Source organism: Echiichthys vipera (assembly GCF_963691815.1).
Source record: "Echiichthys vipera genome assembly, chromosome: 1".
Lineage (NCBI taxonomy): Eukaryota > Metazoa > Chordata > Actinopteri > Perciformes > Trachinidae > Echiichthys > Echiichthys vipera.
Genome location: NC_139826.1, coordinates 26,404,080 through 26,422,256, shown reverse-complemented (window position 1 = coordinate 26,422,256; position 18,177 = coordinate 26,404,080). Strand labels below are relative to the sequence as shown.

The 18,177-nt window shown below is 41.1% G+C and overlaps 1 protein-coding gene across 1 annotated transcript in view; it reads left to right on the top strand.

Annotated features, from left to right (window-relative positions):
* Positions 1-17,791, top strand: part of igdcc3 (immunoglobulin superfamily, DCC subclass, member 3) — a gene marked incomplete at both ends in the record, with an annotated part of 54,456 nt that extends 36,665 nt beyond the window's left edge. Inside the window, 9 exons of the mRNA XM_083913541.1 lie at positions 1,540-1,698; positions 4,965-5,130; positions 13,904-14,151; positions 15,301-15,465; positions 15,623-15,811; positions 15,919-16,023; positions 16,234-16,369; positions 16,519-16,729; positions 17,666-17,791. Coding sequence (XP_083769667.1) covers positions 1,540-1,698; positions 4,965-5,130; positions 13,904-14,151; positions 15,301-15,465; positions 15,623-15,811; positions 15,919-16,023; positions 16,234-16,369; positions 16,519-16,729; positions 17,666-17,791 — 1,505 coding nt within the window. The remainder of the gene's footprint in view (positions 1-1,539; positions 1,699-4,964; positions 5,131-13,903; positions 14,152-15,300; positions 15,466-15,622; positions 15,812-15,918; positions 16,024-16,233; positions 16,370-16,518; positions 16,730-17,665) is intronic.
* Positions 17,792-18,177: the final 386 nt, after the last annotated feature.

The window sequence follows — 18,177 nt, the reverse complement described above, 5'->3', positions numbered from 1 at the left end:
CCCATCTGATTACTTGTAATGGATTTAATGGCTGGTTTGTAAATTGTTGACTTCACCCGGAAAGCTGTGAGAGAGATTAGGTCCTCAGACAAGGGCTTTTTAAATCATCCAGAAGGGGCCGCGTGTGTTTGCTGTGATCATTTGCTTCAACAAACTTATGGTAACGTAAGGTTTGCGATTACTTCTTGTGTATTGTGTCTTTGTAGTGGCCGTATGTACTGTACAGTTTCCTGTCACTTGTTGACAGTGTTCGTGTTGTACAGTATGTTTCTCCCATGTCTTTTTTTTCATGCTGCACCAGAATTGCCCTCTGGGGATATTTAAGATTAAGTTAATTGAATTTCATTCAATTAAAGGGCATCTGAGAATTAATTTTCATGTCATCATCTCTATGCTGATTGTATTGCATGATTATATTCGCTTTGTCATTAATTTGTCAGATTGAATTGTCTGTTTCATTGTTAATCCATTTTATTTCTGTATATTTTTTGTTTTATTTTGGTACATGCAACAGTACAAGTTGTTATTCAAAGAAAGACTTACACTGCACTTTAAACTTTGCCTTGTCTTAATTATTTGCATATGTAAGTACACCTAAAAATACACTACTTACTAGCGACCATATGGTTTGTATCCCTGGCTGGAGCTCCTGCCGCTTCATGTGTCCACCATGGTGCCCATCTCTCTGCCTCCCTGACTGGCCTTTTTACACATCAAATCTGGAACATAGAGGCTTACAGGCTGCAGATGGAAGTCATAGATGGGATTAAAATGCCCCCTTGGCCCCATAGCTAATATCAGAGGCATACTGAAGTCATTGTTGGTGTCGAGACCACAGATATGGAGCACAGGAAAGTGTGAGCTTATCATATAAGTACAGCGAGAGCAGAGAGGAGGCAGCTATGGATTGTGTCAGATATAGGGGATTAGAAGTTGCAGTTAGAGTTTCTGGTCTCCCAGTGGTGGCTGGAACATCTTCTGTGTAACTGATTAAAAACAAATGTTCTCCGAGTCTTTGTCAGACAGAGTCTTGAAGAAAAAAAAGGTTAGTGCCCATGTTTGAAAGCTTTATTTTATCGGACATCCATCAGGGAAGCTCAAACTTACAATAGGGTTACATTAAAAGAAATACCTAATGATGAATTATTTCTAAAGGACATCACTCTGCAACGTGAAGTGTAGACAACTAATAACGGCATAAACGCTGCTCACACACCAAACATGAATGTTGTGACCTCCCTCTCCTTATTACCTTGTGTCTGTTGTACTGGAAGCTTTGGCATAAGACATTACAGTTCTGAGAATCACACACACCACTCTGAAAGATGCCTCTTTGAGCTCTGGCAGGGGCAGAAATAGCACTGCCTTTGTCAAATTGTGACTAAATGTGTAATATATGTTAGCCTTTCTTGCTGCCGATTTCAGCCCACTCTGACCATTACTGTAGTACACACCACAACAGAAACACATTCTGTACATGTGCGCAGCTAGTCCTTTTTGTTGTTGCCCTAAATACATTTCTTTCTCTTCCCCGAGTAGATGGCCGCCCCATTGGTGTGGAGGGAATCCAGGTACTCGGCACAGGGAACCTGATGATCTCAGATGTGGGTGTGCAGCACTCGGGGGTCTACGTGTGCGCTGCTAACAAACCAGGGACCCGTGTTCGTAGGACTGCTCAGGGACGTCTGGTGGTCCAAGGTGAGTTCTGGATAATAAGGAATGTGCTATTTTCAAAAGGTTAGGTCAGAGTTGTTGAGGGAAACTGAAAGAAACATATGATAACTTTACTGACTTTGATCAGAGATGAGGCTCAAAAGAGTCAGTTAACAGAAGGTTTAGAGACTATGTTGACATGAAGTCGATAACCATAATAATCCTATATGTTTAAAACAAAAATCTATGGAATTCTTTATATGTATCCTTTAAAGATAAAGCATAGGATAAGAAATGTCAATGGTTTGCAGATGTTTTTCAAATTCTAAGGAACTGCCATTGTTAGGAGGTATAAAAGACTGTTTTCTTCAAAAAGGCTAGACCATGATTTACTGTGTCTTTCTGTCGGGTATCCTTTACCTCAAAAAATCTCTTTCACGCCCACAGCTTTTTAAAATTAAATTCTGCCACAGCTTGACAAATCTACAGCAGGAGAGTGTTCCTTTCCTTTTTAGTGTGGTAGTTGCGAGTATTTTCCTCTTTCTGGTGACACATCCAATCAGAAAAAACTGTTTGCTGCTTCAACATTCGCATTAAATTGCATATTTGTATCTTTATAACACTTTTGAGTTTGTTCTCACCTGCCAAGAATATACAAACCATATCGTCAATAAAATCAACCTTATTTTAATACATTTTGGTGCATAGTTGGTGCAAATGTAAAGCCTTAAGTTGTACTCTTAATTTTTTTTCAAAGCCCAACAGTTGTTCTTGAGTACAGACCAATACTCTATATAGATCATAGTGTTAGGGTGATCAGATCAGATTGTTACCACGCAACAAGGACAACTTTGTGAGGTACAGTTTAATTGTATAGAGATTCTCAATGTTAAAAAGCAAAGCAAATGGAACATAAGTATATATAATAATGATAATAACATGGGAAACTGGCACTGTCTTTTAAGGTTACCCTCGGAAAATGCTTCTCCAATCTGTTATAATTCTTTTTTGTTCTATTTTAATATTTTCTTTATCCATTCTCATCACTCGAGTGTTGTAGCCAGTACCGTTAAAATGTGTGGTGATAGGTTAAGGGATGCAGGCTTTTGACTAATGGGATGAGGCCAGGTGCAGTTGGCCACTGGTGCATTAATTGTCACCAAGCAGTAAACATCCAGCCTCTGCCTCGCTCACGTATTGATCAGATGGACCACACTTTGCTTCAGCCCATAGCAGTATTGATCCTGATCAATATTTCATTTTATCTGCTTGTCAAGTCTGAGACAAGCTCCCACCCTATAGCAGGAACAAAGCCATAGAGTTTAATTATGTGTCAATGTCTTTGGGTTTTGTTATTGATTTTGTGGAAACAAAGGTGTCCTGTTAACTCCAAATAAATGCAGGTAGGCTGACTTTAATATAGGAAAAAAACTGGATCTCCTTAGAGAAGTAGAATTAGTAGAATAAGTCAGGTTTAAATAAGTCAATTCACACCTCTGTGATTATGAAAGGGTTCAGTTGCTAACATTTCAAAAAAGGAGTACAGCGGTCAGGAACTCTTATCTCCGAACAAATGCCGACTAGGGTACTAATGAAACCATCACACGTCAAACAAATGCACTGATAAAGCAAATCAATTAGGTCCATTTTGTCTCCTCTGGGTTACAAAAAGATAGACAAGAGAAACAAAGACCGGAGGAAGAGTTAACGTGTGACAGCCCAAAGGGAAAAACAAGAGCAAGATGGATGGATGGTGTTGATGATCTAACCCACACCCTTACAGGTGCAAATCAATATGTTCCAGAGCTCCCTCTGACCTTGACCTTTTGAGAGAGAGAGGGAGAGAGAGAGAGAGAGAGAGAGAGAGAGAGAGAGAGAGAGAGAGAGAGAGAGAGAGAGAGAGAGAGAATGAAGCTCGGAAAGAGGGAGATAAATGAAAGGACCATCACCGGCTGTCAGCAGCCTCCATTCAAGTGCCTGAGGGTCCGTTAGCATTTCCAGTGGGAGAATGGAAATGTTCACAGGGAAAAAGTGTCAGACAACATTTTGTCTATTAGGGAAGGAACAAGATGGACGACAGAACAGTGTGGGGGGGAAACAACCGAAACAGAAGGAAAACATTACAACTGGAAAAAAATCATATTTTTCAGAAAACCAACCTCATTGTTGTGAGCGAAAAGTTGTGATTATGAAACCTGCAGTATATTTTCAGTCAATCCCACATACACCGCAGCGGTAAATACCCACTTGTGCACCAATACCATATTAATCCGTGGCTGAAAATAGTTCCCCACAAATGCTCTTTGGAGTCCTGTGTGAGTAACTTTGGCTAAAAAACTAGCGCCCAGCAAACAAGATTCATTTATCACCACACCGAGCAACACAATGAACTGCTTTATTTATCCAAACCAGAATCTGTGTTAGAAGTGTGATTTTACAATTTGACTCAGTTCCTCAGGTAATGATGAGTTAAATGATCGGCACAGAGGGAAGGTAGGACAGCGGCAATATGATACGCCTTGTGTTCCATCTACCCTCTACTGATGACTCTGAGATATTATAATTACCATAACATTTTTTCTGTAGTTAATATGGCCATATATAATTCAGGATATCAAATCACTGATAACTGCTGCGACAATAATGAGTGCAGAGGAGATGGTACAATACCTCTGTCTGTCAGCTCAAATAAAAACACCAAGCCAGAAACGAAACTCCAGCGGATGAAACAGTAATTACTCTGTAATTTAAAGAAAATACCATCTCAACTGTTTCTTATGAATAAGTTATAACCACTAATTGACCAAGGCTGGAAGTCTGTAGCATCGGAAGAGGCAGGATATGATGAAACTGTAAACGGCATCACTTTATTTCCATGTAAATGTGTTGCTAAAAGTATTGTTGATTGCTGTCTTCCTTGAACTTTTCTGCTCTTCTTGCTCTCTTTTATTTCCCTGTATCTGCATTGATTTAGTGTCTCTTATAATTCTTCTAAGTGACCCTGAATTATTGATATTCAACAGTATTTATACCATACACCTATAATGCAATTCACTGCTTCTCTATAATAAATAACAGCCTGCATATGTTGTTGACTATTTTTCCTTGCTCATTCTCGCTTCTTTTTTTTATCAATCTCAGTCTTTATTCTTGTTCTGTTTTTCTTTCCCTCTCTTGCTTTCAGACACTTTTTTTGTAACTAAACATTTTGCACTACTGGCACCTGCTTTAATCGATTTATCTGGTACTGTCCTTTTGGTTGTGGGAACAAGGCCAACTTATCCGAGTCTCTTGTCTTCCTCCTCTCTCAGCTCCAGCAAAGTTTGTTCAAGCACCGCAGTCCATCGCTCGGCCTGTTGGCACCACCGCCATCTTCACCTGCCAGGCACAGGGCGAGCCTGAGCCCCAGCTCACCTGGTTAAAAAACGGGCAGATTCTTGAGCCCGGGGGACACGTCAAACTCAGGAACAACAACAGGTGAAAAAACAAAAAACTTTCTTTTATCCTTAAAAATGTGTTCATGTATACAGGAATACCAACATATTTGCCAGGGTCAAAATTAACTAAGCAAAATAAGTCAGAAGCATTGTTTCTACAAAACTGCATCATATTGTCGTGTGGTTTAAAAGGAGAAGTCTGCTTTTATTTTGCCTATTTTCTTGGCATCATGTTTTTTTAGACTTGTGGTGCTTACGTCTGAAGCAGCAATTTGTATAATTTGTATATATATATACATTATACAGAATACACTGTACATATATATGGCAGTTGGTATATGTGTATATATATACCAACTACCATATATATATAAAAAAAAAATATATATATATATATATATATACATAAATATATATATATACACCAACTCATTTACTTAACAGATAATTTATAAGACATCAATATAAGTAACTTTTGAGTTGCCAGGCTGTATAAACTGATTGTGTGGCACTCTTCTTTTTAGATTTTTAATTCATCAGTAAGACCCTCTAATGGACCACTTAGTCTAGATCGAAATGCGTTTCTAAAAAGCTTATTAACGTGTAACTGTAGACTTGTTGGCTTACTATAAAGTGTGAAAACCCAGTCTCTACTAATGGAACTTTTACAACTGCAGTATTACCAAATAGAAAAGGATAAACACAAGCTGGCAACTCAAAGTTGCTTTTATTTATGGTTTAGAACTGATCTGTAAAGCATTTGTAAACCTTTAATGAAGCTGTTTACGCCTTATAAACCATTTATAAAGGGTGACTCATCAGAAAAAGATTTTATTACTAATTTATTCTGAAAGTCAGTAACAGCCCAGATTACCCTCCCAATCATGTCGGCACTCACTGTATCCTCACTGTTGGACCCAGCTCACAGGAGTAATGTGGATGCCAGTGTGAATCACTACTGCTTTTGTTCTGATCATTGGCATCATTGGATGTTCAATTTCTCTTTGTTTCTGTTGCTTCTAACATGGTAGCTGCTGGAATTCACGCCTGCCAAGACATGAGCCTCAATTTATTTGAGCCTTTGTATGTGAGCAGCGTATTGACTGGATGTTGGAGGCTTTCCCATGGCAGTCCTCAGGAATGTCATGGGGAGGAGGACAACCTGCTCTGCCTGTTACCATTCTCAGCACCTCACACTGTAAAAGCTCAATGTGGCCATGACTGTCTTCTGTATTACACTACTGTAGATGGCTTTGGAGAAATTGCATGTTGGACTTACTTTTCTGCTCTCGGAGAAGCAGCATATGAGTTTTACAGAATGGCTGATAACATGTCATGACACACGGTTTCAAGGCATTTCTGGGAAAGGATCAAACATAAGTGTCCAGCCTGTTGCTAGTACTGCTCGGGGTGTGATTGTGAACTGCTATACTAAATATGTGTTTTTGAGTAAATTCTGTTATGCTTTTAAATTTCCCTTTGACCCTGGCAGCCAACCATCCGTGCGTGTTGTTATTATTCATAAAAGAGAAATATGAAGTGAATATATTGAGTTGGCACCCAAAAATTAAAATCAATACTTGAACTCCGTAGCAGTGAGTGAAGGGAGCAGACACCTCCATCGCTCGCTCACACACTGCCCAACTCCCACTTGCCTCCACTATTCTGCATTAGTCAGAGAGATGGAGCGAGGGACTAACAAAGTAGGAAAGAGGAGAGGAAGGAAATAAATGAGAGGCCAGACTAAGATGTAGAAAAAAAAAGGAGAAAAATGAGCGGGTGGTCAAAAGAAAAATGATGAGTCGGCAGGAAGAGCAAATGGGGAGAGAGAGGAAGATAGAGCGGCTGGTTAGAGCATCACAGCATTTTCCACTTGCCACCATTAGTGTATGCTTTAGACCTGCTTTAATGTGGATCTCATGCATCACAAAGCTGGCTCTGTGATTGGTTAAGGAGGCAGGCCTCAGCTTGAGATCTAACATTAGCTAATTAGCTCATAAACTCAGCTAGCTGACCAGGAAGTGCAGTCAGCCATTTAGAGAGCAGAGCAGCTCAATGTGCATCTTTTATACCCTGCGTAGCTGATGATTAGAAAGAATACATTACAGTCTGATTCACTATCCCACTATCTAATATAATAATACTTTATTATTATCTAAATGGGAAGAGCAGTCCTATCGGGAGTGTGAACCATGCCTCCTACAAACTATCTCTATACAACTCATTTGTGTTGCTAGATTTGAGTAAATGTAACATTTGCATTCAAGATAACAGTTATTATAATCATTGATTAATCTGCCATTTTTTAATTTATTAATAAATTATTTTTATAATTGTATCAATATTATTATATATCGCAGCAACGGTCAAGCAAGCAAAAGACTGAGTGGAGAGCGCGAGCTGCGTTCAGTGAGGACAAAGCAGTAAATCAGAGGAGTAAAACGTTATTTTATGATTGTTTCACAATGGTTACATTTAAAGCGCAAATACACGCGCACACATACCTCTACAGAGTTCTAAAAACACTGTGTGTGAGTATCTGACACTGAGGAGGAGGGGCGTTAGAAAGTAGCGGTTGGGAAACAGAGGGCATACACTGCTCACTGCTTATTCTTATTGTCTGTTATTGAACTGTAACTTCACCGAGGGTCAAGCCTCCACCCAGAGACATCCCTGTCCCTCTTCACAACAAGTAAACAGAAAATACAGGCAAAGGGCACCACCACATTTCTATTGGGTCAGATTCAATATAAATGTTTCCTCATTCAAAACATACAACAAACAAACAACAACAGCTCATTAGGATTAAAGGCCGCTCTCCCACCAAGCTGGAGCCTCCCCATATGGTTTAGTTGTATTGGACATTTCATAGAAGGCTGGTCCAGAAAATTAACAGTTTTAGCTGAAGCCGGAAAAAGCCACAAGGTGTGTTTTCTAGTGTCACAAAGCTCCTGAAAGCAGGGAAAACAATGTGGTTTAGAGCACAATTTACTTCCTGATCCAAGCCAAAACAAAAGTAATGATATGCAAATGATATTCAACAGCTTCGAGCAGCTCAACGGTTCTGTTCTTATATATACATATATACAGTATATATACTCTGTTGGATATGGGAAGCTTGTATATACAGTAAGTGCACCATACCTAGCAGAGAGATTTTAATTAGTGTTTCTGCTGGGTATGACTGTGTGTGTGTGTGTGTGTGTGTGTGTGTGTGTGTGTGTGTGTGTGTGTGTGTGTGTGTGTGTGTGTGTGTGTGTGTGTGTGTATGTGTGTATGTGTGTGTGTGTGTGCGTGTGTGTGTGTGTGTGTGTGTGAGTGAGTGTGTGTGCTGAGCTTTCTCCTCTCAGCCATCTCTCATGACGCTGACCTTCAAAAGCAAATCGGACAAGGAAAGGAAGGGGAATCGATTGTACATTTGATTCACACACACGCATGCACACACATTAATCACAAAGCGAGTTAGCTCCCCATGTGCACAAATAGGCCTGCGGTGCGTGCAATCCTTCATTTTGTGCACACGCATAATCAAACATGAAAATTCAAAACATGTTGCTCCTTTACTCCTCGTATACTTGCATACTTTACACACAAGGAAGACCCAGCCATGTGAAACGCTGCATAAGATGCGATGATGTCAGAGAAGAGCTGATTAGCTGCCTCTGTAAACAGACGTTGATGCTCCGGGTAAAGCTGTGTGTCTCAGCAGACCTTCATACACACACCTGCACACATGCTCAGCCACAAACACACACAGTATTGTTATCCCTGTTCATTATTGGCCCTTGCTGATCAGGCTCCTGTAAAACACGCTATTGTGGCTATTTGAAGCGTTTGTGAGAGCTAACTTGCTAATTATGTATAAGGACTCACCTCACTCTTAAGGCTCTGAATCTGTGATGTCACTTCAGACATTGTAATAACCGTGAGGTTGAAACCCATCCTATGTTGTTTTTAACTGATAAACTGGAAATTAAATTCTCTTCTCTACCTAAATTAATGAAGATACGAAGGAAAGATCCCATGAGCATTTTTCTAGTTTACTCTTTAAAAAATCTAGGATCATTTTTACCCTGGCGTGGAGAGAGTTAAGGTTATATAGGAAAGAAAAAAAAACGTGCTTCAAGTGTGTGTGAGCACTGTGGTGTGTTTTATAATTAATGGCCAACATCTGAAGGAACAGGCTACCACACAAACCTGGACATTTCGTTGCAGAATCCTTTCAAAGGGTTTTCTTTTTTTTCCTTTTTTCTTCTCTTTCTTTCACCAAGACCTGCCTTTCTTGTTTGCAGCCCCTCTCTGTGCCCCTCATCCCCCTTCCTGCCCCCATTACAGAAAGCTGGGGCCTGGGCATTGGCCTTGAACTCTGACCCCGCCAGTAATCAGTCATATCCCTGGGCCCTTCCCTCCTCTCAAGCAACAGACAGCTCATCGCTCCTCCCCTCCCCCTTCCCCACCTCTTCCTCCTGTTCTCTCTTTGTCCCCATGTTTTCCCCCCCTTTCCCTCTTGCTGGATTCAGAATGGCCATGCTGGCTTTTGATGGGATGCTGCTCAGAGACAACAGAGAGTAAACACAGCCGAACAACGGCCCAAGCCCCCACTGTCAGCCACTCCCCAGGCCCACGGCCTTATCCATCAGTCTGTGAAATGACCTTGAACTGATGAGTAAATGATGGTGTCAACCTTTCAGGACAAGACAGCTTTGCTCATAAGCCCATGTAAGACAAGCAAACAGCCCAAATTCAGGCCATATACCTCCCAAATCTCTTTTTTCCTCTCACACATCGGCCCTCATTTATCAAACGAACGTACTGCAGAAAAACGTGCGTACGACCATTTCCTGGCAAACTTCGCCATTTATCAATTTGGAACGTGAGCGAAAATCTGGCTGAAAATAATGAACTTACCTCAGCTGTCATTAAGCATAAGCAGTCACATATTAAGAACAGATCAAAACGGACTCAAAACGAATAAAAAAAAAAATTGTGGTGGAGCGCTGCTTCGGGTTGACTGCCTCCGTTATTCTTTTCCATACAGCGTTTTGATGGGCCCCTTTTATTCCACTTTTAAGACTGCCAAAAAGCACAGCTTTATTTTGCTCCATCTCGGATGTCAGGATGCCGATCTGTGTGTCGGAAAAGTTTCTTTTCTTACCAGTGTTTCTTGTCTCAATGTTTGACCTCAGTGGGCGAGGCCTCCGAACCAGGAATATTTAAGGGCGTAACGTGTTAATGACGATCAAATTCAGCCGCTGCATTAAGGATATCAAGGCCCGCTCATTCGTACGCTGAGATTGGTCAGATAAGAATGTTTCATAAATCACACATGGGTCCTGCCATACGACCAATTCTGCGCTCAGATCTGCGCCCGTTTTCACGCAAGTTTGATAAATGAGGCCCATTGTGTGGATCTTTGGTGGCCTTGTTCTGCTGTTGCATATTAAAGTAGATCAATGTCTTGAAAAGGCAGGACTACAGAGGATGTCGAGGACATTATACATCATCATGGAAAACATGCAAAATCAGTTGGAAGCTGTTCAGTGTTGTAGTATGCTCATATTAGTATAACACTAGCTTTTTACTTCTGCTGATTGCATTTATGCTTCAAAGATCATACAGGTAGTGTTTGCTTGTGAGGATTATCTTGCTGAACATAATGTGTTTCTAAGTATGATAAACTTCTGTTTGCCACCGAGCTTATTTAGCTCCAATGGAAAAATCACATTGGCTTTAATTTTTCGAGGGAACTTCTGGGTTGACCTACACAAATATATAATCCCTGCAGGACTCTGTTCAACACTTTTGAAAGGTTGGCAGAATCATGTAAATTGCTGCAATCATTAATAAACTGTGATCATTTACTGAAGAAACGTACGTATAAACTCATTTATATTTTTTTACAATTATACCCCTGAATTATTTCCCTTTCTCTTACTCTTTCATATATTCTTAAATGTTGAAACCACTAAAGCTTTTATCCTGGAAGTTAGAAAGTTTTGACAGGAGGTGTGGAATTTCATAAGCTTCACGTCAGCAGTATCAGTCTGCGTGTATGTGGCTAGGCATCTACGTGTATGTGTGTTCATGCGTGTGAATGTGAGTGGGCATGCATGCGGTTGGATGCTACTGTACCTCGTGAAACAAGCAACGTCTTGTGAAATTTCCCTGCATTCCCCTCACGCACTCAGGAAGCCCATCCAGGCCCGGTGGCATCGGGGCAGTGCATCCCCAGGGGCCTCTTTGCTGCGTCTGTGGCGTCTGGTCAAAGTTGCCTGTCTGCAAACACTCAATCCATCGCTGATATGAAAGGCTGTCAAAAATGTGATGGTTGAGTAGTGAGCTGAGGGCTGGCGACTGCTGCCACCTCAGGGGTCAGAGGTGAGATTGGCTCAGAGAGGATGAAATACAGAGGGCCTCTTTGACCTGATAATTATCCAGATTGAATCCACCTGGCAGAGCGGAGCGAATAATAAGTCTTCCACCTCGCAGCCTGTGCTGACCCAGATTAGAGACGTACAGTAATTGTGTCCCTGCACATCAATTCTGAAAGGAAATGGAATGACTCACTTCTCTATCCTACCTGCTGACCCAGAACAGCGCTCTCTTCGTCCTTACAAATCCATTTTCACAAACCAGGCCGAGGCTAGTATGACTTCAGCGCCGTCTGTCAAGAGCTGAAATGCCACTTTCCTCATGTCCCATTTCACAGGTCCAGAAGGTAGCCAGTGACAGACCACATACACCACACACCGCTGACATGTTGTTCCTTCTTTATATTACATATTTTTCCTCATGGGATGTTCTTGGCATTTTTTAATAAATTTTTCATATAATACACCGAGGATCCAACCTGTCCATCAGAGAAAAATTCAATCTCTTGGACGGGTTCCTACAAATTGCAAGTGATAGATAAGGCGGGATGCTGCAGGATATGTTGCACTCCTATTTTTCCTATTTAAACATAAAACCCAGCATGAGAAGCCAGAGGGTTTTTTTTTTCCTTTATGTGAAACTTGCTTCTGATCTCTTAAAATGCCATGACCAAAGGCTTTTAAGTAGAGAAAATGGACAAAGCTACAACTCAAGCCCTTCCATATTCCCTAGGTATCCATTGTGTGTGTGTGTGTGTGTGTGTGTGTGTGTGTGTGTGTATGTGTGTGTGTGTGTGTGTGTGTGTGTGTGTGTGTGTGTGTGTGTGACACCATATTACACCTTAAAATACAGCAGAAATGGCCTTGGTATGAAAATGGCATGAAGAAATGTTTATGCGCCAAAGGGTCTCATTTCCATAGAATGTTAAATGTTTTATTTTTCCTTTTGCCTTAGAAAAAATGAGAGGAATGGAATATGTATTCTAGTCTAATAACTCCTACTCAACATACACATACACACATACACACACAAGGCTTACTATATGGGTGGGAGGAGAGGAGAAGAAGAAGAAGCAGAGATACAGTAGAAAGACAAAGAGTCAGAGTGGTGGAGGTACGACAGTGAGGAGCTGTGTTTGGAATAAAGAGAATATAGAGTGAACACTTGAGTGTGGGAGGTTGTGTATGTGTGTGTGTGTGTGTGTGTGTGTGTCTATAGGTATGAGTGATGAGGTGAGTACATATGTGTGGATGGACAGATGAAAGGTTTCACTGAAGTAGGCAAATTACCTTTTTTGAAATGCTGAAATAGATTTATCCACTCCGACGGGAGTTCACAGTAGAAGACAAATCAGTTTGAAAGTTTTGCATGAGTGATGTGGTTCTTTCTTTAATTCACTCAAACACACACACACACACACACACACACACACACACACAAACACACACAGCTGAACACAGTACCTTGTGCTTTTGACATACTATCGCATTCATCTCTGCTGTAAGCACTCCTTGTCTGAGGTGTGAAGGAACCGTGTATTTATACTGTACAGGTAATTCGCTGCTGGCAAGCGATAAACCTAAACAATAAAATGTGATGCTTTACTAGCAGTAGATATAATAGTCAAGTCCATCAAGGAGAAAAATGTTTTGGGGTTTGTCTGCAGAATATTTCAAAAACTTGTAAAATCAGATTTTGATTCATTTTGTGTCACAATGTGTTTAAAGCATATAAAGACTAATAACTCCTGAAAAATGAGGCAATTATGTGGAAACTATTTCTGCCTACAGTTAAGGTTCCAGATGCCATTAAAAAGTGTCCTCCTCTGTAACGATCTGTAATTTTTTTTTTTTTTTTTGTACAACCTTTATAGTGCTCTATAGTTTCATGTAAAAGTAGGCAGGTCAGTTTCAGAATAATCAGCACAGATCTAGGTACCGCAGTTACTTTGGAGGAAATATCGACAGCAATTGATTATATGACAGTAGATGACCCCGGCTGCCAGCAAAAATGTATAAGAAGTTTAAAGCATAATTGTTTTTGCCTCTTTGTTTTCAGATTCCCTTGAAAATGGAATCGTACCTACCTCATTAAGAGGAGCTCTGATTACATTGCAGCCTAAACCTGTTGAACCTTATAATAAAAACCTAAGATCTAAATTCAGCAGAAAGGTTTAACATCTATGTAGTTAATCGTATGCAGAAAAAAACAATAAATGGGACTACATCTAAACCATTCAGAATTCAATGGGGCAGGGATGCCTTCTATTGCCCTTGTTATTTCTGATAGCATTTGAATAATTTGCTTTTGTTGTACGATCACACTAAAACATAACTGGTTTAAAACTTTGGAACATTAATATCAGAGAAGCTAAACATCCCCACTTCTTTCCCACTTTCTCTCCTTCCTGCTCCACCTCCTCTCTCCTGATCCTCTCACAGCACACTGACGATATATGGTATTAGCCAGGATGACGAGGCTATATACCAGTGTATTGCTGAGAACAGCGCCGGCTCCACACAGGCCAGCGCCCGCCTCACAGTGCTCTGGGCTGACGGACTGCCCGGTGTGCCCACCCACGTGCAGGCCGAGGCCCTATCACCCACCAACATCCAGGTGTCCTGGAGGGAGCCCGATCAGAACACTCAGGACATCATCGGTTATGTGCTCCACATCCGCAGGACTTCAGGTGGGCTGAACCGAAGATCCAAATAGCTATAAGCAATTCGCTTACATAAAAATATGTTACCATAAAATTTGATAAATAAGATGTAATAAAGTGATGAAGATAGATGACGCTCACATTGACAGCGAGGGGCCCATTATACAAAATCGATTTGCGAGCACTGCACATATGCAGATCATAAATTTTGCCAGCATGCCTTCTCACAAATGATCGTCATCCTCCTCTTGCATACTAAGCGTAGAGTTCCTTGTGATGTGAATTAATTGTGACGAAATTAACACACAAGGAAATGATCTCATGTTGCAAATTTGATAAAACGGTCCTCAGACAGATACAACCCAACAACACTACCAACCATCTTAATTGCAGGCTAAGGAAACTATGATAAATGCATGTTTTTTTTTTAGTGTTTCCTATCACGTTTACACTACTTTCATTTGGCAGATGCTTTTGTCCAAAGCTCCTTACAGTAAGTGCAATCATAGGAACAGGTAGATAAAGTCCTACTTTACAGAGGGATACATTAACGATTACTAAAAAACAAAAATTTAGATCTTTTGCCTTGGGATCCATATTTGTGGATCACCATGTGCTCTATGGGAGTGTTAGTGTGTTTGTTTACAGCTCTAGGAAAATGTATGTGTGTTCATTTGTGTTTGGTGAGGGTCCCGTAGCACCAGCTGCTGTTCTCCTCAGTAGTTTTATCAGATGGATAATTAAGGGCCCTGGGGGCCAACCAATAGGATGTGCTGTAATTACCCTTCCAAGATGGTATGGCCCAATGGGTTGAGGGCTGGAGGTAGATAGTGGTTATGGTTGGTTTTCTCCGGATTGAGAGCAATAAAATGCTTTAACGCGTCCTTTGTAACTCCCCCTTTTACCGACACCATCTCCTCATTCCACCCCTGCAATTCAACCAGCCATCATCATTTAGGCTCCCAGGGCCAAACTAGATTAGCTATTACCTAACAGAGCTGCTCTGATAAAACCAGTGAAATGGGCAATAACCATAAAATGATGACAAAAACAGATTGTATTTATTGTTATCTCTCTTGATCCCATATACCATCAATTTAACGTCTGCCCCTGCTTTTCATTTCTCTGTTCATGTCTGTCCGTCTCCTGCTCTTCTCCTCCATCTTTCTTCCCCAGACACAGCGGAGATGGAGTATGAGGAGGCTGTCAGTAAGGTGACACTGCAGCAGATCATCAGGGACCTGGAGCCCTCCACCAGTTACACCTTCTACGTCAAGGCCTACACATCCCACGGGGCCAGCAAACCATCGGACAGTGTCACAGAGAGCACTCACGGGGAGGGTGAGCAGGACACACACACACACACACACACACACACACACACACACACACACACACACACACACACACACACACACACACACACACACACACTCACACTCACACTACAAAATAATATTGTACAACTTTAGTTGACAGTCTGTGTTTCGTGTTGCAGTGCCAGCGCCTCCTTCCCTTTTCACCAAGGTGGTTAACAGCAGTGTTGTACAAGCAGCATGGGAACCTTCCTCCAAGATGGGCCAACATCAAGGCTTCAGACTGTATTACAGAAGAGCGCACACACCACTGTTCACAGGTCCCATCGCCTTCCCTCGCAACGTCACCCAGTACAACATCACTCAGCTGGGTGAGATGTGTAGTTTCTTAGGACAGAATTTATTGTGTTGTGTCATTTTAGCACTTTTATCAACAAATATCACCTATCTGAACATCTCTTCCTCTCTTTTTGTCCAGATCCTGTACTGGTCTATGAGATAAAGCTTCTTGCATTCAACCAACACGGAGATGGCAACGCCACTGTGCGATTTGTTTCGCTTCGGGAGGCGGTGGAGAAATCTGGTGATTGTCTGACACGAATGAACAGAGCCACACTTAGCTACACACTGTCCCACATCACCACCACTGAGTCACATGTGTCATCTTTTGTCTTGAGCAAAGTTTAGCTGACAGTCACACACACACACACACACACGCTGCCCCCATGACAAAGCCTGTTTTTGCACAATCTTTGTCAGTGGTTTGACTATGAGCTGTTCTGTCTCTCCTTAGTGTTGGATGCCCCGTGCGACTGTGTAAAAGATGAACAGAACAAAACATCCACTACAGGCATCATTATCGGCATTCACATCGGAGTCACCTGCATCATCTTCTGTGTGCTCTTCCTCGTCTTCAGCTACCGCGGCAGGTCAGTACAGCACATGTTAACAACAGCAACAAGAGGTTAAACAACAATTATTGGCAATAAACCGGCCAATAATTGTTTAAGGTTAATGTCGGTCTATCGTGTGTGCAGCTGATAGGAGTTTCATGTTTGTGTGTTCATGTAATCCCCAGGTTAATGATGTGTAAGACGGTTCAGGCCACCCCCCAGGCGGGGCACAGCGCAGTGCTGGAATCCTCTTCCTCTTCCCAGGGGACCTCTAGGCTGAACGGGGCTGCCAGGAGAGAGATGGAGGTCAATGGCAGCGCAGCAGGAAAGAAAGTGGCTGACAGAAAGGAGCTCGAGAGACTTTTTACTCAACCCACCACTCAAGATACAGGCATGGTGAGTCAGGATGTTGAGAAATTAAGGGAACTGGAAGCCATTCTGTGTTAAATGTAACAGGTGACAACTTTGGTGATATTTTTGTATCTTCAGCCGTCAGTTCTGCAACCCAAACTGATCGTTGTAAATATCGTAGGTGTAGTTTTCTGCTGAAATTAGTAATTATGGTGAGTGCAATTTTGTCATAACTGATAGAATTTATGCCTACAGCTGCAAAAATAAAACCCATCTTTATCTGGTATACGTTAAATCTCACTCATACCCAATTCATTTCTAATAAGCATAGACAACAGTTCCACAAACAATTTTATTCCATCTGAAATTTTTTTTAATTTGTGTCAAGATGAAAATTGTGTTTTGCCGCATTGTACCAGAGTGTAAATATGAGACAGCATTTGATGATTTATTTATTTCATTTCTTTCTTTGCTCACTGAAACGAAAATATGACGTGAAGTTTTGTGTCTCTTTGGTTAAGAATGACTGCAGCTTCTAACAGTCACTTCTTTTATTCATTATTACCCAAACAATAAAGCAAAACAATAAAAAGGATATTATTCTAATATAATATTATAAAACAGCACAGTGGAAAACACCAACACAATGAAATAGTATAAACAATTTTCTACGGTTCGCCAAGGTAACGACTGAAACTACGACTTTCTACTTCTACCTTATAGTGTAACACAAAGCACTTTAAACAAACTGCATTAAGATAAAGCATTAAGGGAAATCAGAAAATAAACAAAAGCCTCAACTGGATAAATGCTTCTTTACATAAAAAAGGGCATCCTAGTGGAAGCTGAGATGTAGCTGCAGAGTTCTGGACATTTCTGGACTTGTTGCATGTCATTTGTTTCCTCTTTATCGCTGCTATCTCTCAAAATTCGACCAACATGTCCCTCACTAACTCTATTTAATTATGCTTGTCTTCTCAGTCCGACTCCTACGTGCTGAACGACACTCAGCTGTCTACGATACCGCTGGACGAGTTTGCGTTGGAGCGAGAGACGCAGTTCCAGGAGCCTCCTGCAGCAGTAGCGGGTCGGCAGGACCAAGGCTAGTCATGTATGAAGGCCAATTCAAACGACACTGTCCAGTGTCCATTTAGACTCTTCTCTCACTCAGGTTGACAACTGTTTCCTCTCAGAGTAGTTTTTTTCTTTTTGTGCAAAGAGTTTTTTTTTTTATCGATAAGTTAAAAGGTTTTAGGGGATCTAGGACTGTATATTGGAGTGTTTTTATGGCCTGGGGTTTGGGGGAGCTGTCGTCTGATGGCAGGCCAGTTAAAATGTTCTTTATTTCTACAATTTGGTCTTTAATTAATTTTCTGGTGTTGGGCAGCACACAGAATAGAGGCCCCAGATTGTCCTTGTTATACAATGATGATTTTATTTTTAAGTTTATATATATATATATATATATATATGCTTATATATCTTTATCACCT